At 42.1% G+C, this 26,277-nt stretch overlaps 1 protein-coding gene across 2 annotated transcripts in view; it reads right to left on the reverse strand.

Moving 5' to 3' along the window:
- The window catches only part of GK (glycerol kinase), a 132,939-nt gene that overhangs the window by 86,342 nt on the left and 20,320 nt on the right, over positions 1 to 26,277 (reverse strand). For both annotated transcript variants that reach the window (XM_058185927.1, XM_058185928.1), the window contains exons 3-7: positions 11,471 to 11,577; positions 10,853 to 10,930; positions 9,578 to 9,657; positions 5,705 to 5,842; positions 389 to 498 (exon numbers count right to left, since the gene is read on the reverse strand). In XM_058185927.1, coding sequence (XP_058041910.1) covers positions 389 to 498; positions 5,705 to 5,842; positions 9,578 to 9,657; positions 10,853 to 10,930; positions 11,471 to 11,577 — 513 coding nt within the window. The remainder of the gene's footprint in view (positions 1 to 388; positions 499 to 5,704; positions 5,843 to 9,577; positions 9,658 to 10,852; positions 10,931 to 11,470; positions 11,578 to 26,277) is intronic.

Consider the following 26,277-nt stretch of genomic DNA (forward strand, 5'->3'; position numbering starts at 1 on the left):
ACGTTTTCACAATGTTCTTCCCCTTTGCAGAGCTGGAGTAGGCGTGACCTATGCATGACACACCCGGCCCGAAGGCCTCCAGTTTTACACCCCTATTCTAAAGGCAACAATAAAAGAGTAGATGGCTCTAGTGAGCCATCTTTGCAAGGGTGTCCTTATGGTTCTCTCCACAGAAAGTTCTGAGGGCAATAAGATGTTAATTTTAACAGCTGTTAGAATTAATTATTCTGCTCTAAAAATTCTTATTTCCAAGAAAACCAGATTAAGTTTTTAATCTGATATGTTAAACATTTGTCAAATTTATATGGCCGCCCATTTCATACGAAGTGACTCTGGGAGGCATACAATAAAACCTGTTATTTCAAATATGTAGAAGTAAGTTACTTACTTGCAGAGCTCATCATCCCACTCTAATGAATGAATGTTAAACAACATTGTCCTACTGGCATTGGTTACATCAGTGCAATGAATACCTCCATTTTTTCCACCAGTCAAACACTTAAATGAATGAATAAACAATTTTGATCATTACTGCATAACTGGAAAATTAATAGAAGAAATATGCAAACTCTACATTTGCTATTATTTACAAAAATTAACTATAAGAAAATAATCTATCAGGTACAATTTTAACCTAGTATGTTCAGTGTATGTGTGTGAGAGAGGGGGTGGGGGCAACAAGACAGATGCCATATAGGTTATGATTACTTTTATTGTAATAGATATAGTAATAGAACCTTGCAAGTCTGAATGTACTTCCCATTTTATTTTATCTTTATGTGACACTAAGGAGGGGCTTGTCTTAGATGTTTTCTCAAAAAAATTTTTTGGCACAAGTTCCACTTTTCCGACTCTAACTGTATGTGAAAATGACCTTGGGAGTTGGGAGAGAAAAATATGCTGGAGAGGAAATAGGAAATGATCAGGTAAGAGAGGGCATAGCCTTCAGAATGCATAATGGGCAGAGAAAGAAACTCAGAAAGGAACCGCCATCTCCTCAGGCTGTATCTTGAAAGTCTGTATTATCAGACTTTCAAGATCCTGTTAACGTATCCTTATGATTAAATAGAATTAGCTCATCTGGTTGTGTTTCCTATCTGATCTACCTGGAGTGCTGATAGACTGGTGCCTTAGTAACAGCTATTCCCTTGTCCTTTAAGGCGATTACCTATGCTTGCTATAGTGTGTGTATGAGAGAGAAAAAAAGAAAGAGATAGAGACACAGAGACAAAATTACTCTGTCAATCTGTAATTATGTAGCTGACTTCAGTTCTTAAAACATCAATTCTTAAAGACCTTAACATTTTAAAGTTCCACTGGATTTGCTATGAAATTCTATTATTAAACACAGATTATATTAGTGATATAAATGCCTAAAAGAAGACAAACATGCCAGAGCATAAGAGAGCATTTTGCAAGCATAACCTGCCAGAATCTTTAGCTGTATAAGAGAAACTATTTTTCTCATTCTTTCACCATATATTTACTCAATATATAGGATAAATGGATATCTATATCTAAATCAGAATTCCCCAAATCTAGGTAAATTACCTAAAATTTGTAAAAATTGTTTTTTGGGGAGATGAAACATGAACATATTACACAATAACAACAGGGACATTTAAATTAACTGAAAGTGTTTTACCTATATTGAGTAAAAAGGACTTTTAATAAGCAGTTTTGGGTAAAGAAGGAAAAAGAACTAATTTAGAATATTACTAAACCCAACTTTAGTGCTTTATGATCAATACCGAATGAATGTGAGAACATATTTCTCCATCAAGGATAATTTGCATTCATTACCAATTTATTCTGCTAATAATGTTCTAAACAGTCAATAAATGAATACTAATGTTCCTGAGAATATGACAAAGGAAATTTAAATTTAATATGACAAAGGAAATCTAAGGGGTCAAAAGGAGATGGAAACCTGTCACTCATAAAAAACAACAACACAAACCTAGTATAAAACCCCTATCCAACCCAACCCATTTTGATGCAGTCCCCTGATGCTAAGCAATCGATTTCATGGACTCTCCCTGGAAGAAAACATGCAGACATATAGAAAAGAAGTATCATTAAAGATCTCTAAAAAGGTAGCACCATCAAATGCTTCTGTGATAAAAAAAAATACCCCAAACCTCCCTAAGAAAAAAAAGGTGAGTGTTGGTGATAGGAAATTCAATTCTCAAGGGAACAGAACCAGCCGTCTGTACACCAAACAGTCAATCCAGAGAGGTATGTTGTCTCCCTGGAGCTAAAATCAAAGATGTGGCTTAGAACCTAACCAAATAATAAAACTCACATATTACTACCCTTTTCTACTACTATGTGTAGGAACGAATGACACAAAAAAGGACTTGAAAACAACATTGAGTGATTATGAGCAGCTAGGCAAGAAAGTCAAGGACTTAGGTGAACAACTGGTTTTTTTCATCTGTACTGCCAACAAAAGGACAACATTCAGTAAGAGAACAAAGAATTCTAGAAGTGAACCACTGGCTAAAGGGTTGGTGTCGCAAAAAAAATTGGATTCCTGGGCCATGGTCTGTACTATTGCCATGATGGGCTGCACCTCACAAAGACTGGGGAGAAGTTTTTGGAAAATGACTGGCTCAATTTATCAGGAGCGCTTTAAACTAAAATTGAGGGGGCAGAGTGACCAATCTTTAGGATCTCTAGGACCTAATTCCAGGCAAAAAACCCTTAGAAAGCAAGTCAAATAATGAAGTAAGGAGGGATGGGAAGGAAGACAAACAATACCAAATAGGCAACATAAGAGGCGTACCCAGAGTAAGACATAAAGATCTCAAATGCCTATATACAAATGCACAAAGTCTGGAGAACAAACAGGGTGAACTTGAACTATTAACGCATGAAGGTAGCTAAGATATAGTTGGAATAACAGAAGCCTCGTGGGATGAAACCCATGACTGGAACATACTGATAGAAGGATACAAACTGTTCAAAAGAACCAGACCCCATAAAAGAAGAGATGGAGTTGCACTGTATGTAAAGGATCACTATATTGCTACAGAAATGCATGAAACCAAAGATGTAAACCTCCTAGAATGCATATGGGTCAATATAAAAGAAAAAAAGAATGACATGGCCACAGGTGCATATTATAGGCCACCCAATCAAGAAAAAAAAAGATGTCCTTTTTGCTAACCAACTAACAAATATATGTAGGAAACACACTAACATAGCAATGGGGGATTTCAATTACCCTGGCATCAGTTGGAAAACTAATTTTGCACCAAGTAAGAAATCAAATAGGTTCCTAACCAACCCACCTGACAACTTTGTTGTCCAAAAGGTAGAGGACGGAACTAGAGGGACAGCCATACTGGACTTAATTCTTACACACAGAGAAGTGATAGAGGGAGTTAAAACTAAAGGATCCTTGGGTGAGAGTGATCATGTCATACTAGAATTCAACATAACACAAACACAAGCAATAGAACATAATGATACCAGAGTCTTAGATTTTAAAAGAGCTGATTTTAATAAATTCAGAGAGAACTTGGGAAAGATTCCTTGGATGAAAATCCTAAAGGGGAAAACAACTGAAGAAGCTTGGGAAAATATGATCATAAAAGCCCATACCAGCACAACCCCACTGAACAAGAGAAACAAGAAATCCAAAAAGAAACCAGCATGGCTGCACAAAGATCACTCTGACAAATTGAAAGACAAAAAGGACAAGTGCAAAAAATGGAAAAAGGGAGACACAACTAAGGCAGAGTATCAGCAGATAGCCAGAATCTGCAGAGACAAAGTCAGGAAAGCAAAGGCTCAGAATGAACAAGAACTTGCAACAAAAGTCAAAGATAATAAAAAATGTTTCTTCCAACATATAAATAACAAGAAAAAAAATCAAGGAAACAGTTGGTCCACTAAAGAGAGAAGACGGCAAGGAAGTAACAGGCAGCAGAGAGAAAGCAGAGCTGCTTAACTCATTCTTTGCATCTGTCTTCACACAAAAAGAAACTATAGCCCAACCTACCAAAAACATAACTGTAAAAGACAGACTAGAAATAAAAGTTAAAATAAGAAAAAAAATAGTAAGAGAACACCTGTCTGATCTTGACAAATACAAATCACCGGGATCTGACGGACTACATCCCAGATTTCTACAGGAGCTGGCAGATATCATCTCAGAACCACTGTACCTCATCGTTCAAAAATCCTGGAGTACCAGGGAACTATCAGAGGACTGGAAAAGAGCTGATGAGGTTCCCATCTTCAAAAAGGGAAAAACAGACCCAGGAAACTACAGACCAATCAGCCTAACATCAATACCTGGGAAGATATTGAAAATGATAATTAAAAAACAGATCTAGCAACATCTAGAAATGGGTAAAGCAATCAGCTCAGGTTTGTTAAAAACAGATCATGCCAAACCAATCTTATTTCATTCTTCAACATAGTGACTAAATTAGTAGACCAGCAAAATACTGTGGATATAATATAGACTTCATCAAGGCATTCAACAAAGTAGACCACAACCTACTTCTTGGTAAACTAGAAAAAAGTGGGATAGATAACATCATCACCAGATTTGGTAACTGTACAAACTGTACTCACGAGTAGTCCTTAATGGGTCTACTTCTACATGGAGGGAAGTAAGCAGTGGGGTACAACAAGGTTCCGTCTTAGGCCCAATGCTCTTCAATATGTTCATAAACGACTTAGATGAGGAAATGGAAAAGGAACTTACCAAATTTGCAGATGATACTAAACTGGCAGGAATAGCTAACACCCTAGAAGATAGGCTCAAGATTCAGATGGATTTTGACAGACTTGAACACTGGGCGCTATCTAACAAAATAAAATTCAATATAGAGAAAAGTAAAGTCTTATACTTGGGCAAGAAAAACCAAAAGTACACAAATAGTCTGGGTGAAACTAGGCTTAATAGCAGTAACTGTGAGACAGATCTTGGTGCCTTAGTGGAAAACCAGCTAAATATGAGCCAGCAGTATGCAGCAGCAGCCAAAAAAGCCAACACAATCCTAAATTGCATTAACAGAGGGATACAATCAAGATCAAGTGAGGCATTAACACCACTCTATAAAGCCTTAGTAAGACCACACCTAGAATACTGCATCCAGTTTTGGTCACCACGCTAATAAAAAAGATGTTGAGACTCCAGAAAAAGTGCAGAGAAGAGCAACCAGGATGATTAGGGGACTGGAGACTAAAACATATGAAGAACGATTACAGGAACTGGATATGGCTAGTCTAGTGAAGAGAAGGACCAGGGGAGACATGATAGCAGCGATGCAGTGTTTGCAGGGCTGCCAGAGAGGAATTGGTCAAGCTGTTTTCCAAGGCACCTGAAGGCCAGACAAGGAATAATGGATGGAAGCTGATCAAGAAGAGATTCAACCTAGAAATAAGGAGAAATTTTCTGACATTGAGAACAATCAACCAATGGAACAGCTTGCTTTTGGAAGATGTGGTAACTTCATCACTGGATGCTTTCAAGAAGAGATTGGACTGCCATTTGTCAGAAATGGTGTAGTGTCTCCTGCTTGGGCAGGGGGTTGGACTAGATGACCTACAAGGTCCCTTCTAACTCTGTTAATTTGTAATCTGTAAAACTGACTTTTTCTTAAATAGTTTTTAAGGATGTTAAAAACAAGCTGAAGTATAGAAACCAAAAAAATTGTTTTAATTATTGTATATTGATACATACCCATATTAACCATGAATCAACAGTACCAAAAAGAGCTCTCCCTTCAAGAACTGCTTGCCTGATCTCTTTCACATTGTCCAAAAGCCAGCGTAGCTTCACAGCACTGAAATATGTGCTAAGAGGGAGACCAGTCCTACTCTGCAAGGTTGAAAGTTAATCAATCATAATGTATAAACATCTACAGTATAGCAAATCTACTAATCTACTTCATTTTTTTCTTTTATTATTATTTTGGTAGCTTTGATTCAGCTTGTATTCTTGTCCAAGTCAGTCTTGGGAATGTTTTTGGAAGTGGTTTGACATTCCTTCTTTCTGCAGCTGAAAGAAGATGACTGACTCAAAGAAACCCAGTCAGCTTCACACAGATTTTACAATCTCCTAGTTTCTTTGGTACCTTTATTTGTTTGTTTGTTTGTTTATTTATTAATCATATTTTTATACCGCCCTTCTCCCGAAGGACTTAGGGCGGTTTACAGCCATATTAAAACCATTTCTACAAACGTTAAAATAAGATAAAATAAAATATTTAAATTTGGCTGACACTATAAAACCCATCTAAAACTCCCAATTAAAACTCCCAATTAAAACTATCAGGCCAGTCCTGCTCGATGAAACAGCCATGTTTTCAGCTCGCGTCGAAAAGTCCGGAGATCAGGGAGTTGGCGCATGCCTGATGGTAGTTCGTTCCAGAGGGTTGGAGCTCCCACAGAGAAGGCCCACCCTCTGGGGGTCACCAGCCGGCACTGTCTAGCCGACGGCACCCGGAGGAGGCCCACTCTATGGGAGCGCACTGGCTGGGAGGCCGTCAGTTGCAGTAGGCGGTCCCGTAAGTAACAGGTCCCATGCCATGAAGCACTTTAAAGATGGTGACCAGTACCTTGATTTGCACCCGGAAGACCACTAGAAGCCAGCGCAGCCTACGCAGGAGTGGTGTTATATGGGAGCCTCGATCTGCTTCCTCTATCACCCGCATGGCCGCATTCTGGACCAGTTGAAGCCTCCGGGTGCTCTTCAAGGGAAGCCCCATGTAGAGAGTGTTACAGTAGTCCAGACGGGAGGTGACAAGGGCATGGGTGACCGTGCATAGGGCATCTCGGTCTAAGAAGGGACGCAACTGGCGTATCAGGTGAACCTGATAGAAAGCTCCTCTGGCGACGGCCGTCGTTTCTTCTTCACAGCCGTGTATCCAGAAGAACGCCCAGATTGAGGACCTTCGCCGTTGGGGCCAGTGACTCGCCTCCCACAGTCAGCGATGGAATCAGCTGATTATACCGGGATGCCGGCATCCAGAGCCACTCGGTCTTGGACGGGTTGAGCCGGAGCCTGTTTCTCCCCATCCAGACCCGCACGGCCTCCAGACACCGGGACATCACTTCGACGGCTTTGTTGGGGTGATTTGGGGTGGAAATGTACAACTGCGTATCATCAGCGTACAGATGACACTGCATCCCAAAACCACGGATGATCTCGCCCAGAGGCTTCATATAGATGTTGAACAAGAGGGGCGAGAGGACCGACCCCTGCGGCACCCCACATAGGAGGTGCCTCGCGGTCGACCTCTGCCCCCCCGCCAACACCGTCTGTGACTGGCCCGAGAGGAAGGAGAACCATTGAAAAATGGTGCCTCCCATCCCTAACCCCTCTAGCTGCCGCAGCAGGATACCATGGTCGATGGTATCGAAAGCCGCCGAGAGGTCTAATAGGACCAGGGCAGAGGAGCAACCCCTGTCCCATGCCCTCCAGAGATCATCAACCAACGCGACCAAAGCCGTCTCTGTGCTGTACCCAGGTCGGAAACCGCACTGGAACGGGTCCAGATAGATGGTTTCATCCAGGTACAGAGGGAGCTGGTAAGCAACCACACTCTCAACAACCTTCACCACAAAGCGAAGGTTGGAGACCGGACGGTAGTTCGCTAAAACAGCCGGATCCAGGGAAGGCTTCTTGAGGAGGGGTCTCACCACTGCCTCTTTCAAGGCAGCTAGAAACACACCCTCTCTCAAAGAAGCGTTAATAATTCCCTGAAGCCAGCCTCGTGTAATCTCCTGTGTGGCCATTACCATCCAGGAGGGACACGGGTCCAGTAAACATGTGGTTGCCCTCAACCTCCTCAGTATCCTGTCCATGTCCTCAGGAGCCACAGGATCAAACTCCTCCCAGCTGGCAACCTCAAGACCTGCCCCCGTCGACCCATCTGAATCTACCCAGTCTGTGTCCAGCCCCTCTCGAATCTGAGCGATTTTATCATGCAGATACTGTCCAAAGTCCTCAGCACGACCTTGCAAGGGGTCCTCCCTAGCCCTCTGGGCGAGAAGGGAGTGGGTCACCCTAAACAAGGCGGCTGGGCGATTATCTGCCGATGCAATGAGAGCGGTGAAATACTCCTGTTTCGCTGCCCTTATCACCACTAGATAGGTCTGAATATGAGCCCTTACTAGTGTTTGATCCGAGTCAGAAAGGCTGGCTCTCCAGGCACTCTCTAGGCGTCTCTTCCGGCACTTCATCTCTCTCAGCTCCTCGGAGAACCAAGGAGCCGGTCGAGAACAGCGCCGGGTCAGAGGCCGCAAAGCACGACACGGTCTAAGCCCCCGCCGCCGCCTTTTCCCAGGCAGCGACGAGTTCCTCAGCCGAGTCGTGGGCCAGGGCCTCAGGAATAGGCCCAAACTCCATCAGGAACCTCTCCGGGTCCATCAGGCGCCTGGGATGGAACCAACGTATTAATTCCGACTCCCTGCGATGGGGGTAGGCGGTTCGAAGGTCCAATCGAAGAAGAGAGTGATCCGACCATGACAAGGATTGGACGACTAAATCACTTTCAACTAAATCACTCAGCCACTGTCCAGAGACAAAAATTAAGTCCAGTGTGTTTCCTCCGATGTGAGTGGGGCCCTCAACTAATTGGATCAGGTCCAAGGCCGTCATGGAGGCCCTGAACTCCTGAGCCGCTGCTGATGCCTCGCCGAGCGAAGGCAGGTTGAAATCCCCCATAACAATAAGTTTTGGGGTATCAACCGCCAGCCCGGCTATCACCTCCAGCAGCTCAGGAAGGCCACTGTCACGCCGCAAGGAGCCAGGTACATGATCAGCAGGCCCACCTGTATCCCCCGACCCCACTTCACAAAGAGGGATTCACAGCCGGCTATCTGTGGTACAGTGGCCTCCCTCGGCTGCAGACCTTCGTTTATAACAACCGCCACCCCCCACCCCCCACCCCTACCCTGGGTCCTCGGCTGATGGAACACACAGAAATCTGGTGGGCACATTTCTATAATTATTTAATTGTGCAGGACTGAGCTAGATTTTAAATTTATGGTTTTAATTGGGTTTTAGTTTTATTTTTATATTTTAATTAACGGGCTTTTAGAATAAGTTTTTTAACTGCTTTTATATTGTATTTATGTGTTTTTTAAGTGCCTGTGAACCGCCCTGAGTCCTTCGGGAGATAGGGCGGTATATAAATATGATTAAATAAATAAATAAATAAATAAATATAAGGGGTATCCCCCCTTCCGGGCACAACCAGGTTTCTGAAATGCCAATCAGGTCCGTACCCCCCTCCTGTATGAGATCGTAAATAAGGGGGGCTTTATTTACAACGGACCTGGCATTGCATAGCATCAGCCGGAGATCCAGGCTCTGAGGTTCATGGCCACCCGGGATGTGGGAAAAGTCAGAGGGACCGGAGTGCGAGATCATTTGCAAATAACGATCCCACACTCCCCAAACTTGATACGGTCCCCTGCTTCCGCCATATCTGCCTTTAACCATTACACTAAATTAGTTTTCCTTTTTCCATTAGCATGAGCATAAAAAAAATAATTTGCACTGTGTAATCACCAAACATACTCTAATTATTCTAAGGTCAGCTTTTACCTTAAAAAAGGATTTATTCTTTCCTGGAATCCTTTTAAGAAGTCTTTCAACAGTAGATTGAGTCCGTAGGTCAAGCCATACTAGAATCCAAAGACAAGCATTAACATTAGTAAAAGTAAATATTTAAGGAATGCATTGATTGAATAGAATCACGTTCTGAATCTCTGAATAGGTCTCTATTGACAAACTCAAAACCATCTAATATAGTTTATATAATTTGTATGTCTTCCTGAACGATAGGAACCTTATTCAAGAATGGAGAATTAAGATTAGATTTTTAAATTGTGGATTTTTAAATATTATTGTAAACCATGCTTCTTCTGATTAAGCTAATGTAATTTCAGTTCCAAATAACAAATTATTTACCTAACAAAATGTTTAAAGCATAATGAGTAACCCTACATCACTTAGTAATTTATCTAACCAAATGCTTTTTAAATAAAAACTAAGATTCACAAACTAAATAAAAAATTGAGAGTAGACATTGCAAAAACAGAAAAGAATAAAACCACAAGTTAAGTTTAGATATGAACAATTCAGACTTCTAAATTTAAATTACAAGGTCATACCAGAATAGATTTCTTCATTTCATAGGTCTATTCTTAGCCCATATTCTTTTAGAGGGGCTTTATTCATCCGGAGAGCATCTCCTGGAATCTAACCCATAAAAATTGGATGTGCCCACAGCAATTCTATTATAGCAAATGCTTAATGAATGTATTTTCCATGCATATTAGCATTTAGAAAAGTTCTGTCAATGTTTGCAGCTTGTTCAAAATGTGCAATTTAGTGGTTTACTCATATATAATGTAAAATTTATTTTGTATTATTATGAACATTTTGTACAGGCAACTGAATGAAAGAACATCAAATTGAAGAATTATGCTGGAATGAAACAATAAAATGGTTTTTTTTTTCTGTCCTTATGATTGCTTCTTATGTCTTGATTCAACAATTCATTAAGAAATCTTGACATGATGAATTAATAATTTATGATTCAACTAAGTCCGTTCAATGTAGAACTTGATTAGTTTGTTAATAGAACAAAAACAGTAGGAACAAACTCTTTTAAAGAAGAGAGCAAAAGTGAGAATTTTTAGAGCTGCTTTGAAATGCAAAGAATTCTTTGGGCATCTTTAAACATAAAGATTAAAAAACAAGGACTAATATCTAGTGCAACATATTGTTATTGATGTTCATAGAACATATAAAATATATGTGGATACGAGAAGAATTATATTAATTAAAGTATTTGCAATTGTTCAGTAGACTTACCAATAGCATTATATAGAGGTTCTCCAGTTTCTTTGTCCCAAACTACAGTTGTCTCTCTCTGATTGCTAACTCCAACAGCTTTTAAGAACAAAACAAACATTCTATCATTTTCTAGATTATTACAGATTTTGGATCACCAAAACCTGAGCAAAACTCTGCTTTTGAATAAAATCCTTTCTGATTGCTCTTCTACTATAAGCTCTCTGTACTTATCACAAGCCACTTCTGAGAGTAAAGAGATCATCAAGTACAATGTGGCAGAGAGGACAACATTGAGAAATAGGTATTTATAATATATTTATATTATATTTATAATAATAATATTTTATTATAAAATTTATATATTTATAAAATATATTAAATTATATAATATTTATAAAAATAAAAGTATTTATAATATATCAGCACACGTATTTGCCAAGCAAGTGCCTTCTGGCTCACTTAAAAGAGTTTTCGATTGGTTATAATTCTAAAATATTTTCTTTTCCTTTAAATTTCCTTTAAAGGTATTTCAGTAACATCACATTTATTCTCGACGCATCTCTAAGTTATTTATGTATATCACTTTATCCTCTTGATTTGGAAGGATATTCATGATTATTATAGAATTAAAAATACCTTTTATGTTGGAAATGTCTATATTCAGCTGGTTCAATTTCTCACATGTTCTTTCAACACATTCATAGACAGACTGCAGTATTTCCTTTGGGTCTTGTTCTACCCACCTTGAAAACATCAAGGCCCACATTAGAAGTCTGGCAATTGATATGATAGAGTCAACAAACTTCAATGGCTCGTTTGCTTAATTGCCTTAAAACAGGGGTGTCAAACTTGATTTCATTGAGGGTTGTGTTTCACCTCGGAGGGTGGGTGTGACCAGGAATGGCCGTGGGCATGACATGGGATGTGTTGGGGGGGACGGGGATGGGACGACACTTGTGGTGGCCAAGTGCTAAGGCAGGACTTCTCTCAGACTCTCCCTCCCTCTCTTCCTTCCTTCCTTCCTTCCTTCCTTCCTTCCTTCCTTCAGACTCTCCCTCCCTCTCATTCTTCCTTCCTTCCTTCCTTCCCTCCCTCCCTCCCTCCCTCCTTCTTCATTCTAATTTCTTCTTCCTTTCCCTCTTTCTTTATTTTACCTTCCTTGCTCTTTTCCCATCTTTTCTTCTTTTTCTTTGCTATTCTTCTTTCCCTTTCTCCTTTCCTGCCCCCCTTCTTGCATGCTCAAATGCAAAAGGAGAAACATTTCTTTTTTTGTTTTGTTTTTAGTTTGCCCTCTGCCAACCAAAACGGGGTGTGTGGGGGGTCAATGCTAGTCAATTTGAAATAAGAATGAAACCATCAAGAAAAGTCAGCTTGCTCACCGTTTGGCTTTTTCCTCAAGAAAAGAGTTAGTAGAAGTCAACTTCTTCTAGCAGGGAAACAGAAAGCAAGTATGGCAATTTGACTTTAATTTAATTATGTGCGTAAAAGCTGGGGATACAAAGCAATGAGCTCAGTAATACGATAAACAGCTTCAAGGATGAGGGTGCAAGTTCGGAAAGTAGTCAAAAAGACCTCAAGGGGAAAAAATTCAAGGCCTGCTTGGGTTGACATTAGTTGAAAAAGCAGATTTGGACCACCAAATGCAGAGAGAAAGAGAAAGAGAGAGAGAGAGAGAGAGAGAGAGAGAGAGAGGCAGAATCCAAGTCAACATAGGACTCCAGAAACCTCAGCCAAGCCAACAGTCCCTTTTCTGTGACAAGTAGAATCTGTTAAAAAGAAGGATATGCTTAATTACCTCTCTGCAGAATATAAACCAGAAAGGGGGTGGTGGTGGGGATATGATTTTCTGAATAGTCTCAGAAAGAAGAGAAAAAGTGAGTCGAGAAGCAAGTCAAGAAAAGCTGATTGTGGAACAACAAAGCAAATTGCAAATTGCAAGGGCTTCTTGAACAAAAGTCACAGCAGGAGGATGCAGAGGAAACCCCAGAGGAAGAAAGAAAAGGAGACTCAGCCCACAAAAGGCAGTCAAGGGAACTGCCCAAGCAAGGAAAGAAACCCTTCTGGCTATAGGAAAAAATGACAGGTGCAAACTAGAAAGTACAATGAAAAGTTGGAGTTAGAAAAAGGCTGAATGAGAGAAAAGAAAGAAATGCTGCTAAGGAGATCATCTTGCCTTGACTAGTTGTAGGCAAAATTCTGATAGACTAAAGCTGCCTAAAGTTGAGTCTGTGTAGCCTCAAGGATCTCTTCTGTTGTCCTCTCAGACACCAAATCAGAAGTCTTGCAGTCCTCTCAACGAATGTCAGTGAAGCAAAATTAGGGATCAAAATTTCCCAATTCAGAAACCTCTTGAACCTGTCAGTGCAAAGAATTATATCATATGCCCAATTTCACTGCCTTAAGAAATTGACCCTGGATTCGACTGGAAGTGTCGCAGCGAGACAGTCAGGGAAGAGCGAGCTCCGCCGAGCTTCGCGAATTCCCAGGCTGACAAACCGCCATCAAGGGGTCTTAGGACCAGATCTGTCCTGTAGGGATGGTGAAGAAGGAGAGGCACCTCGGATGACCAAGAGGAACCGGCAAGTTCCTCGGAGGTCAGAGGGAAAGCTCTTCAACTCGGTGGTGGGGTCAGTGGCTATAGCAGCCATCATTAAGCTGGGGCAACCGGACCAAGATTTTGAGCAGGAGTGGTGATTTGGGCAGAAAGCTGAAGCTGGGTGAGTGAACACCAACTCACAAGAAAATACTTTAATTTGAAATTGGCAAAGAAAAGTTTTTTGGTGGTGGAATAGCGGCTAAATTGAGAGAGGAATGGAAATGCAGTAAGAAATAGGAGAAATGGAATTATTTACCCTAAGACACGAAAGGAATTTGGCTTTTTAAACTGAATTGGAGATCCCCCAAGCAGAAGGGGAAAAAAAGGAAAAAAAACCCTCAAATAAAGCTGGAGAGGTTTGGAGATTTTTAAACTTATTTCTGGAATAGAAAGCTGGGGGCTACAACGCAGTGAAAGTTCTCTGACTTCCTTTTTTCCCCGGTGAGTTGTATTTAATATAACTGGGACATAGACTTTAAATTGAACTGTTGAGAGAAGTTAAAAAGTAAAAGCAAAACAAAGCGCGGCTTTAAGAAAAAGAAACAAAATGGATACCTTTGCTAATTGTTGATTGGAACTGTGGATTGAAAAGAGACACCCTCAGGCGGAAGGGAAAACTACACGGACTAACATCTGTTGTGGAAAATTTTCTTGTTGAAGCGATAAGGCTGGTGGGAAATTTAAGGAAAAAATATTGATTGTAAAATATTAAATGATTGTGAAACATCAAATGATTGTATGGGGAGAGATGAAGGGACAACTAAGGAGGGGGGAAATAGAAAGGGAAAAAGCACAAAGAATTTAGAAGATTACACTGGGATTGACAGCGGCAAAAGAGAAATCTTTAAAAGGGGAATAAGGAGAGTAAATGGAAAAGTAAACAAGAAGGGCAAACAAAAATAAGGAGAGAATGAAGAGACAAGGAGAGAAAGAAGGCAAGAAATAAAATACAAAGTTAAAGGATCATTTTGGGATTAATAGAGAAAAGATAAAAATGGGGGAAGAGGGGAGAAGGAGAGTTAATGGAAATACAGGACAAGCAAAGAGAGTAGAGAATTTTAAGAGAAAAAAAGAAAAAAGAAGAGGAAGAAAAAAAGGAGGAAAATAAAAAAGGATTGAAATGTATACTGGTTGAAGTATTAATGGAATTTGAAGCACAAAAAAGAGTTGGCAATATACTAAATGATTTAAATATTGAGAATGGAATTTAGAATGATAAAAAATGTTTGGAGGTTATTATGGATTTATAAATATTTTAGAAATGATATTATGAAGAAAAACTGAGTTTTTTCTTGTTTTTTCTTTTCTTTTTTTGATTATGAATGTATGAATTGTCATTGAAATGTAAATATATGATTGATGTTGATGTTGGATAAGGAGAAGATATAAAATACAACTACTAAATGGGAATATAAAGGTTTAATATAAATGGGAGTAAAAAAGGGGGGAAAGGAAGGAAAAATTGATAAAAGATTAAAATTGGGGGTGAAGGGTAGATTAAATTTACAAAGAGAAATGTAAGAAGGAAATTAAAAATGAGAGAAAATGTATTGATGAAAGGATGTAAGATGTGTTGGAGAAGAACTAAATTTGGTATGAACATGTACCTGACAGTTATTCTGTTCAGAAAAGATGTATTGTATGTTGTTGTTTGTGTGTAAAAAAATAAAAAAACTTAAAAAAAAAGAAATTGACCCTGGAAGAGGGATTCCCTTGCAACTGGAGTTTGTTATACAGTCCACAGTTTGTTTGTTTTTAAACTGCTTTTCTCATTCCTATGACTTTCATATTTCTTCTGTGACAGTGTATCTCCCTGCACCTTATATATGGACTCTGCTCTCTTTGGCCACATCCTTATTTGAATAAACGCTTTCCTGACCAATTCTTTTTCTTCTGATTGCTGCCTGTGTTCCCAACTATTTTCTTTCCCAACTATTTTCCTGCACCACCCTGGCAGCCAAAACAGGGCACATGGACATCACCCATGCCCATGCCCCATTTTTGGCTTGAACGGCCTCCTGCACCACTCTGGCAGCCAAAGCGGGGCATGGGGACCCACTTTGGTTAGCAGAGGCACCATGGACTGGTCCTTTGCTATTTTCAGGTTGGCCCCATGGGCCAGACCTAAGCACCCCGCGGGCTCCGCGGGCCTTGAGTTTGACACCCCTGCCTTAGAAGGAGATGACCATTTACCAACAATAGTTTCATTGACTATTAACCTCTGTTTCCTAAAAGCAGAATGACTATATTTTTCCAATAAATTCTTCCTACAAAAACCTGCAAGAATGTTTTATTCATTCTTAAATAAAAATCAAACAGTATCTTTCATTGTTGGTTTTAGAACAAGAAAGACATATCAGAAAATAAAATCCAGTTAAAGACATCCAAAATATAAAAAGTGTGTTGTAAAGTCAAAAGGTGTGTCTCTTATATATCGTGTTTCCCTAAAAATAAATCTTGGTCTTATTTTCTTTTGGGCCCCAAAATAAGCACTAGGGCTTATTTTCGGGGGTGTCTCATTTTTTTTTAACACAGGCAGCTGTGCAGCATGTCCAGCAGGCTTGAGCCGCCACCACTAGCCAAAGCATAAGGTGGGGCTGGGCTACCTGCCTCATGTGTGAAAAAGTAAGACAAACTGAAAGAAAAAGTGGGCAGGTTGTAGGAAAAGGTCCGTCTAGGAAAAAGAAAACGGAATGGCAGAAAGAGCCAGGCGAAAAGTCACACATTTCTGCCCGCTGGGTCATTTCAACGGAGTTTGATCCCACTTCTGGGGTGGAGCGCAGAGCGAGAGACACAGGCAACCTGCTCTGCGGAGCACCCGCCGGCTTTTCCTGGCCTTCCCCACCAGGAAGGAGGTCGCTGTCTCCTGCGGAGCCCTTTCTATTCTTCCTGCAGCTGCAGCCCCCTCTGGCCCTGCAATGCCATCCATCTCTGCACAGGCCCTGTCCGGATGGGTGGTGAAGAATACTGTTGGGGCAGCGGGGCCTGCAGAGCCCTGATGCTAATGGGGTGAGGAGGCGGCAGCACAGGTCCCGGCCAGGGCAACTGGTGGTGGAATGGGAGTGGCGGCAGGAGGCGCCCCACTGGCTGCTGCAGTGTGAGACAGGGAAGGTGCTACAGGCTGGCTGATGAATGGACCAGGCAAGGCAGAAGGTGGGGCAGGGGTTGCACCATGCCATGGCCCCTGCGCACTCCACCCCAGTTGCCCTATGTTGTCCTCCAGCTCTATCCCTGCCTCATGCCTTGCCTAGTCATTTGGTGGCAGTGCTGAACAACCTCATCAGCAGCCAGGTGAAATGGAGAAAGGACTGCTCTGGCTGCTGCCGCCTCCTCACCCTGCCAGCATCAGGGCTCTGCAGGTCAGATGATGAACAGACCAGGCGAGGCAGGAGGTGGGGTGGGCACCATGCTGCAGACCTGCGCGCTCCGTCGCTGCCATTCTGTCCTTCTCCAGATCCTCCCTACCCCATCAACAGCCGAGATGGGGAAGATCCATCTGTTCAAGATCCAGGCGCTTGCCCGCCTCTTCCCTTTCACTCCTCTCTTGAACTGGACTGCCATGCTATGGAGGATGAGTGGGTGAGGTTCAGCCCCTTTATCCTGTCCCTCTTCGCTGTTTCATAGACGGGGGAGGGGGAGTGAAGGCTGCGGTGTGGCTCAGGCTGTAAGAAGCCTGTTATTAAACACAGCTGCCTGCAATTACTGCAGGTTCAAGTCCCACCAGGCCCAACGTTGACTCAGCCTTCCATCCTTTATAAGGTAGGTAAAATGAGGACCCAGATTGTTGTGGGGGCAATAAGTTGACTTTGTATATAAATTCATTTCATTTCATTTATTCATTTATTGAATTTTTATACCGCCCTTCTCCCGAAGGACTCAGGGCGGTGTACAGCCAAAGTAAAATACAAAATATATACAATTAAAACATATTTAAAATGGACCAAATTAGTAGACGGCTGACAAATTAAAATAAATTTAAAATTTCAAATTTCAAATTTCAAATATAGATTAAAACCCCCAATAAAATCAACCAATTCATGCCAGTCCCGCTTGAGTAAATAGATATGTTTTTAGTTCACGACGGAAGGTCCGAAGATCAGGCACCTGACGTATGCCAGGGGGAAGTTCATTCCAGAGCGTCGGAGCTCCCACAGAGAAGGCCCTACTCCTGGGGGTCGCCAGCCGACATTGTTTGGCGGACGGCACCCTGAGGAGACCCTCTCTGTGAGAGCGTACGGGTCGGTGGGAGGCATAAGGTAACAGCAGGCGGTCTCGTAAGTACCCGGGTCCTAAGCCATGAAGCGCTTTAAAGGTGGTAACCAAAATCTTGAAGCGCACCCGAAAGACCACAGGAAGCCAGTGCAGACTGCGGAGCAGAGGTGTTACGCGGGAGCCTCGGGTGGCTCCCATTACTACTCACGCAGCTGCATTCTGGACCAACTGCAGCCTCCGGGTGCACCTCAAGGGCAGCCCCATGTAGAGAGCATTGCAATAATCCAGCCGAGACGTAACCAGAGCATGAGTGACTGTGCATAGGGCATCCCGGTCAAGGAAGGGACGCAACTGGTGCACCAAGCGAACCTGGTGGAAGGCCCTCCTGGAGACGGCCGCTAGATGTTCATCAAAAGACAGCCGTCCATCCAGGAGGACACCCAAGTTGCGAACCACCTCCTTTGGGGCCACTAACTCGCCCCCAACAGTCAGCTGCGGTTGCAGCTGGCTGTACCGGGATGCCGGCATCCACAGCCACTCCGTCTTGGAGGGATTGAGCTTGAGTCTGTTTCTCCCCATCCAGACCCGTACAGCTTCCAAACACCGGGACAGCACTTCGACCGCTTCGTTGGGGTGGCCCGGGGTGGAAAAGTACAGCTGAGTATCATCAGCGTACAGATGGTAACTCACCCCGAAACCACTGATGACCTCACCCAGCGGCTTCATATAGATGTTGAACAGGGTAGGCGAGAGAATCGACCCCTGAGGCACCCCACAAGTGAGGCACCTCGAGGACGACCTCTGCCCCCCCGTCAACACCGACTGCGACCGATCGGAGAGATAGGAGGAGAACCATCGATAAACGGTGCCTCCCACTCCCAATCCCTCCAACCGGTGCAGCAGGATACCATGGTCGATGGTATCGAAAGCCGCTGAGAGATCTAGTAGGACCAAGGCAGAGGAACAACCCCTGTCCCTGGCCCTCCAGAGGTCATCCACCAACGCGACCAAAGCCGTCTCCGTGCTGTAACCGGGTCGGAAGCCGGACTGGAACGGGTCTAGATAGACAGTTTCATCCAGGTGCCGGGGGAGCTGCCATGCAACCACACTCTCTACAACCTTCGCCAGGAAGCGAAGGTTGGAGACTGGATGGTAGTTTCCCAAAATAGCCGGGTCCAGGGAAGGCTTCTTCAGGAGGGGTCTCACCACCGCCTCTTTCAAGGCGGCGGGGAAAACCCCTTCAACCAAAGAAGCATTTATAATCCCCTGGAGCCAGCCTCGTGTCACATCTTGGGCAGCCAGCACTAACCAAGAAGGACACGGGTCCAATAAACACGTAGTTGCATGCACCCTCCCCAACAACCTGTCCACGTCCTCGAGAGCCACAGACTCAAATTCATCCCAAATAACCTCAACAAGACGAGTCTCTGTCATCTCGGCCGAATCGTCGCAATCATGGTCCAAGCCGTCACGAAGCTGAACGATTTTATCGTATAGATAACCGTTAAACTCCTCAGCTCGTCCCTGCAGGGGGTCATCCTGCCCCTCCTGTTGAAGGAGGGAACGGGTCACCCGAAACAGGGCGGCCGGGCGGTTATCTGCCGATGCAACGAGGGTGGAAACGTAGGAACGCTTCGCATCCCTCATTGCCACTAGGTAGGTCTTCGTAAAAGACCTCACTAGTGTCCGATCAGCCTCGGCACGGCTGGACCTCCAAATACTCTCTAGGCGTCTTCGCCGGCGCTTCATCTCTCTCAGCTCCTCAGAAAACCAGGGAGCTAATTGAGATCGGCGCCGGGTCAGAGGCCGCAAAGGCACGACATGGTCCAGAGCCCCAGCCGCGGCCCGTTTTATTTATTTATTTATTTATTTATTATTTAAATTTTTATACTGCCCTTCTCCCGAAGGACTCAGGGCGGTTCACAGCCAGATAAAAAATACACAATAATACAAAATAATACAATAATACAAGCCGCGACCAGTTCTTCAGTCGTGCCGTGGGTAAGATCCTCAGGAAGCGGCCCAAGCTCCGTCAGGAACCTCTCCGGGTCCATCAGGCGCCTGGGACGGAACCAACGCACTGGCTCCGTCTCCCTGCAGCGGGGAGCGGCGGTCCGAAAGTCAATATACAAATAGAATGAGACTATTGCCTTACACAATGTAAGCTGCCCTGAGTCTTCGGAGAAGGGCGGGATATAAATGTAAATAAAAAAAAAAGGCGAAAGGCCTCCACTCCTGCTGCACATCATCCATGTCTGCTGCTGGAGGGGCTGTCTTCTATCCGTCCCACCCCGCCCCACCGATCACCTTCCCAGCAGCGGCTACTGCCTCCTCCTCCACCTTCCGCTTTGGTCCTATGGCACTGCCTCACTGCCTGGTCCCTGTTTGCGGTTTTGATGGCAGCAGCTCTGCCACCGCATTTCAGTACATGCTTTGCCTTGAGATGGGCGTGTTTCAGCACCTGGAGCTTTTGCGGGGTTTGCCTTGCCACCTCATAGCTGGAGAGCTTGGAGCACCACCGCCCAGCTCCCCTCACTTCCCCAAAGTATTCCTTCGTTAACCTGCTTTCTACCTCCATTGTGTTTCTTGACCTCCACGTGCAGGGCAAGAAAAGAAGTTTGTGGGTCTAAAAGAAAGTTCAGCCAGACCTTCCAACTTCTCAAGATCTTTTTGCAATTGAACTTTTTATCTTTAAGGATCCTCTTGTTTAATGTCCACCTCCTTTTCTTTCTTTGTCCCTTCCATTTCACTTTTAAGGGATTATGGTCTGCCCAAGTATTTGTCATTATCTCTCTCTCTTCTCTCTCTTTTCAGTTAAGAATTCACCCAGACCATATCAATTCTTGACCAGAAATTATGGGGATTCGAGGAAAAGGTATATTGACTCTTCTTCAAATTTAAATCCCTCCATATGTCTTGTAAGTTTAGCTCTTGTACCATTTCAAAGAATGTATTTGGAAGTGTTCTTTTCTTCCTCTTGATTTTTTTATTGCTTGTAGGGTGTTTCTTAGGGTCTACCACTGCATTGAAGTTTTCTATTAGGCAAATATTTTCCTGTTCTGACTCTATTATTTTCCTATGTACTTTATGGTAAAATTCTTTCTGATTAGTATTTGGTGCGTAAATTACTGCAAGCAACATTTATTTTTGACTTCTTGTTATTTCTATTAAGATTCTTCCTTCTTCATCAGCATAGATCTGTTTCGATTTTAGCCATTCTTCTATATATACTGCTATACCCTTCTTCTTTTTCTGTGCCAGGGCCAGGTGGATTTTCCCTATTTTAGGAAATTCTAAAGACTACCATGTTGTTTCTTTTTTTTTTTAATTCAAAAAGTTTTACAAAAATTTTTTTCCCCTTTCCCCCCAGCCCCCCTCCCCCCTCCCTTCACAAATTCCCCTCACTCCTCACCCCCCTGACTTCCTGGAACAAACACAAGGTATAATTAAAAATAAAACAAACATATGCTAAAAAAAATTTCCCCCAAAGCTATTATACCAATTTTCCCTCTCTAGTTCTGACTTCCTCCTTACATAACAAAAACCCTTCAAAAAAATTAACAATTAACAGTAATAAAATATATAACTCAATAGAACAGATTAATCCTAAAGTATTTAAAACCAGCTAATGCATAAAAATCCAATCCAATTCAGAGAATATCTCCCTTATAGCTTCTATAAACCATATAATCACCCCATTTTCCCCCAAGTCTTTCTTACGTAAGATCTTTCGAGAATATTCTATTTACAATTCAGTACAACACATTATATAATTTCAATACAGGAAATTACAATATCTATTCAACTTTAGTCCTTCCTCATCAAAATCCAATATAAATCCAAATATCTAGTCTTTTATGATAGATGTGAAACATAATCTCTTTATATCATTTTGTTTATTCATGATCATATCTTCATTTTTATCCACTTTTGCTTGCATCTCCTCCATTCCATTTTCCAAGTACTGATTACACTGGTTAATTTCCTCCAATCTCTCATCCAAAACGTCCCCATTTTTTATCAGTTCATATTTTTGAATAATTAAATACATTCTTTCTGTATAATCCTGTATAGTCATGAAGCCATTCTTCTGAAACAACCTTCATGGCAAAATTCTTGCTGAGAGTCCCCTTATGAAATACTTAAACAAACTAAAATAATCCAACAGTCCACCTAAATCCAGGTGAGAAAAAAAATTAAAAATTAAAAATAAGTAAAAATCCAACCTAAAAAAGCCTCTGTTCTATTTACAGCCCAGCACAATAAGATTAAAGTCTCCATTCACTTTCACTTTCTCATCAAGTAAATGCCATTTTGTTTCATTATGTTGATTGTAGATGAAAGAAAAAAAAGTTTTAAAAAAATAGAAGTCAGATTTAATACTTGCAATTTAAATGACTGATCTCCTGTGTTTGTTCCGTCTGCTTATAAAAATCCATAACAATCACTTGAAGCAGAGGTGGTCGCTCTCTTCTCTTTCTGCCAAAGCAGAGACACGCTGGGTCTGGAGCTGCTGCAGAGGGATTTCCAGGGAACTTTCCCCTTCGAGTTCCCCACTTTCAAATCGAGAAAGTGGGGCCTCTAGAGAGTTCTACCTATCCCTCCTCTGCTCTTTCCTTTCCCCTTTCAGTACTTTCAGCCAGCGAACAGCTGATATTCGCTGTTTTCGCCGGCTTTTTACAAAATCCCAGCGCGGGCGCCCTTAGGGCGTCCGTCGGAGAGAGCGGAGCCTCCGGAAGTCCACTACCATGTTGTTTCTTGATGTGGACCTCTTGTAGGCAGATAATGTCCATGTTTTGTTTTTGAAGTTTTGTCAGTGTTTGTTTTCTTTCAGCTGAAGAGTTCATTCCATTGATGTTGATTGATAACATCTTAATTTCTTCTTCCATGTTATTATGTTTAAGTCTCACTCCTCTCTTTGCTTGTCTCTTTGTGCTCGTCCTCGCACCTTCTTTTTCATGGCGTTCCATTCTCTTATGTCTTGATCTGATTATTTTTCTTCTGATTGCTGTTCTTTTTCACTTTTGCTTTTTATATCTTCTCTACTATCTTGTTCTTCCTCTACCGCTAAGTAATATTAATAAAATTCTTGCGCATTATCCAATGTATCAATTCTAAATTTCTTTTCTTGCCATGAGATCAGCATACCTTCAGGAATGAGCCATCTGAACGTTACCTTATATTTAACCAGTTGCAAGGATAAGAAATGGTAGTTTCTTCTTTGTTCTCTAACCCTTCTTGGGAGACTTGTTTCAGAGTTAAGATTTTTTTCCCTTTGAAGATCAGTGGCTCATCTCTTGTCCTTCTATAAATTTCATTTCTTAGTTGTTTTCCTTGCAAACCTCACATGAACTTCTCTTGGCAGTTTATGTCAACGCACATAGTTAGTATGAATGCTATAGATCTCATTTATGTCATTTTGAGTCTCTTGTTTACTTTTCTGCAGAATGTCGGCTAACAGTTTTACCATGAGGTTTAGTAAATCTTCCTCGTTTTCTACTATTTTGGAATATCAGAAAAAAAGCTGATTTCTCCATTTCCAAATGGACTATTGACTCCTCCAAGTCTCTATTTGCTGCCCTCCATTTTTGTTCCATTGTTTCTAATTTCTTTTCTGTTTGTTTTGTTCTGGCTTCCACTGTCTTTATTTCCTGTTCATTTCTGGCTATCACTTCCTGTATTGTTCCTATTCTATTGTCCAGTTTACGGATGTCTCCTTTCACCTCTCCCATCTCACTCTTTATTTCTTTATGATTGTTCGTTATTGATTTCTGTGTTTTCATCATTTCTTGGATCATGATGAGGGTCAACTGCACGTTCTGCAGACTCAATGTAGAGCCTGATATTTTCTATTGAGTGTTGTCCCGATGGGGAAGCCATCGTAGGTATTATTTTTCCCCAATTTTCATAGTCGTCGTCGTACTTGTCATTTTCAGAATCCTAAAGTTCTTCCACAATGCCATAAATCAACTATTTGCCTATCAGATTTCCCCTTCTCTTATGTGTAATTTACCTAGCCTAGATACTCGGCCTATACCCGTTGTTTGAAATTTAGATAATATATAATATCATACATTGTTATACCCACAACGACCACAGTATCAAAGATATAACAAAGTCTATAATATATTATAGTTTAGAATTAATAATATAGTCTAAAGATTTTGCGCACTGATATAAATAGCAATTTAAATCTAATTACACCTTACAGATATAAAGTTATAGAGATTATAAAGGTTATAAAAGTTGTATCTTAAATATGTATAAAATGATCAAGTTAAGTATAGATTGTTAATCTTTTATAAGTTCAGTCAGTGTCTCTTCACCACCTTGCAGTCACAATCAAAACAAGCTTCTTTTAGAGTTTCTCTTTCCAAACCACAAAGCTTCATCACAATCCCAGTCCAAATCCAAATACTTGGTCTATCTTTAAGATTTTCAAAAAACACCCACTCAAACCTTTTGTCACCCCTTCCTCTCGATCTGACAGTAACAGTATCTGTCTTCCAAGGCCTCTGCTCCCACCAATAAGTCACTGCTTTTCCCGCCTTAGAGACACACTTGTCAGAAAATGAAGTACGTAGGTCTCAAATCACAAAGAATCCATCTAATATCCAACTCAGTTTCTTCAATCTCCACCGATACTTCTCACTGCTTCCCTCTCTTCTCTTCCTATTCTATTCAATCAGGCCGTCAGGCCTCCAGATCTGCCATAAAGGCCGATCTCTATTGCACCAAATTCAAGGGGTTCCTTTTGCTGTAACAGGAGATCACGCTTCTCCCCTGTTCTGTCCCCCCACTTCAGTCCGGGAGGCACATGAAATGACTCAATTAGCCAGCAATTTAGTCCATGGCAGCTATCAGTTCTGGCAGCAAACCAGCGATCGTCTGCCAAGATTTTCTTTTATCTTTCTTGATGCCGGCGTGTCAACCAGGAAGTCAGGAACAAACAGCACTCCAAGCCAAATGCTCAGTCAAATAGTTCAGCTCAAGTTTTCTCCAGTCAGTTGATTTGTTCGTCACGAAATAGTATAGCAGCCCCTCCTGCTTTTATACCCTGTGGGGTGTGGCTCCGTGACTCAGCACTTTCTAGGCCTGCCCCACCCCTGCTTCTGTTGTTCCCGCCTCTTTTGTCTACGAAACCTGGGATCTAACCAGGACTGATTGTCCACAGCTGGGTCTGGGAGCATTGCCTGAGCGGGGGAAGATACAGGAGACAGAGGCCTCGTTACTTCTGCCACCAGGCCTGCCTCTGGCCCCTGGAGCTGAGCCAGAGAGGCCGGCCCTGTGGAGGGGAGCCCTGACAGCCCTTCCCCCTCACTCTCGGAGTCACTCTCTGGCAGGGGGCCAGGCCTGGGGGGGGCTGGAGCCACAACATCCCCATTACCCCCGGAGCTTCCCTTCTGAATCGCTGGTCCCTCCAGGATCCAACTTCGTCTCTACGGGCCTCCAAACGCGAAAAATTGGGCAAATGAAATGGAACCCCATTTCTCTGCACTGCACTACAGTGACATCACCACCAGAAGTCCTGATTGAATTTTTTAAAAAGCGAATGGGGACCAGGCAGTGCAAGAAAGTGCTGCAGGACCGAAGCAGCAGTTGAAGAGGTGGGCAGGCAGCCAGGTCATTGAAAAGGTGGGAGGAGGTCACCGTTAAGGGAGTGGCCTGGCTGTGGGAACCCTGAGGTGCGCAGGTATGAGGTGTGTGGCAGCTCCTACCACCTGTCTCGCCTCACTTCATGGCAGTGTCGTGCACCTTCCTGCTCTGTTGCAGCCGCAAGCAACCAGATGGCGGGACTGAGTGGGAGGGGCTTAACTAGGATTTATTTTGGGATAGGGCTTATTATTAGATGCAGGCATGAAAATCTGGCTGGGGCTTATTTTCGGGGTAGGTCATATTTCAGGGAAAAATGGTATTTCTGTGGAATGTAAGAACAAAAAGGATGGGATTTAATCACAATGCATGTTTTGTCATTTGTTACCATTCTATGATACCTATAAAATCATATTTAAAATATGTAACCTTTCTGTCACAATGCTCTTATTAAGAATCCAGTTTAAAATGCAAAGTTCAAATTTCTGGAATTTAAAGATAAACGCAAGCATCAAAACTTACGTAATTTTACTTCTTATGCATTGAGGAATGTATCAGAATTATTACTCAGTTTTTAAAAAAATAGTTTTTACCTTTAAAAACATTTTTACCTTTAAAAATGGGGGGAAAGGACAAAAAACACAGTAAAAAACAAGACAAACATAACAGTATGTACTATTTTTACAGCCTTCTGCATCAGCATGTATCAGCATGCTTTTATATTCAATTCTTCTACTTTATCTTTCTATCCTTTATAATAACTTTGATAACTCTTATAACCACACTTGGTACATATATTTACATTATACTTATTTACATAGTCAATGATTTAACATTAACAATAATTAATAGCTTTTGGTTTTTATTCAATCGATATTAGATTAAATTACTTATTTTGGTTTCTGTTTTCTAGCCACTCATACATTTTATTCCACACTTTATAGTAATTCATCCCAGTGCCGAAGAAGCCCACCATCAAGGAACTGAATGACTACAGACCAGTTGCTTTAACATCTGTAGTCATGAAAACCTTTGAAAGGCT

The sequence above is a fragment of the Ahaetulla prasina genome, chromosome 5, assembly GCF_028640845.1.
Source record: "Ahaetulla prasina isolate Xishuangbanna chromosome 5, ASM2864084v1, whole genome shotgun sequence".
Lineage (NCBI taxonomy): Eukaryota > Metazoa > Chordata > Lepidosauria > Squamata > Colubridae > Ahaetulla > Ahaetulla prasina.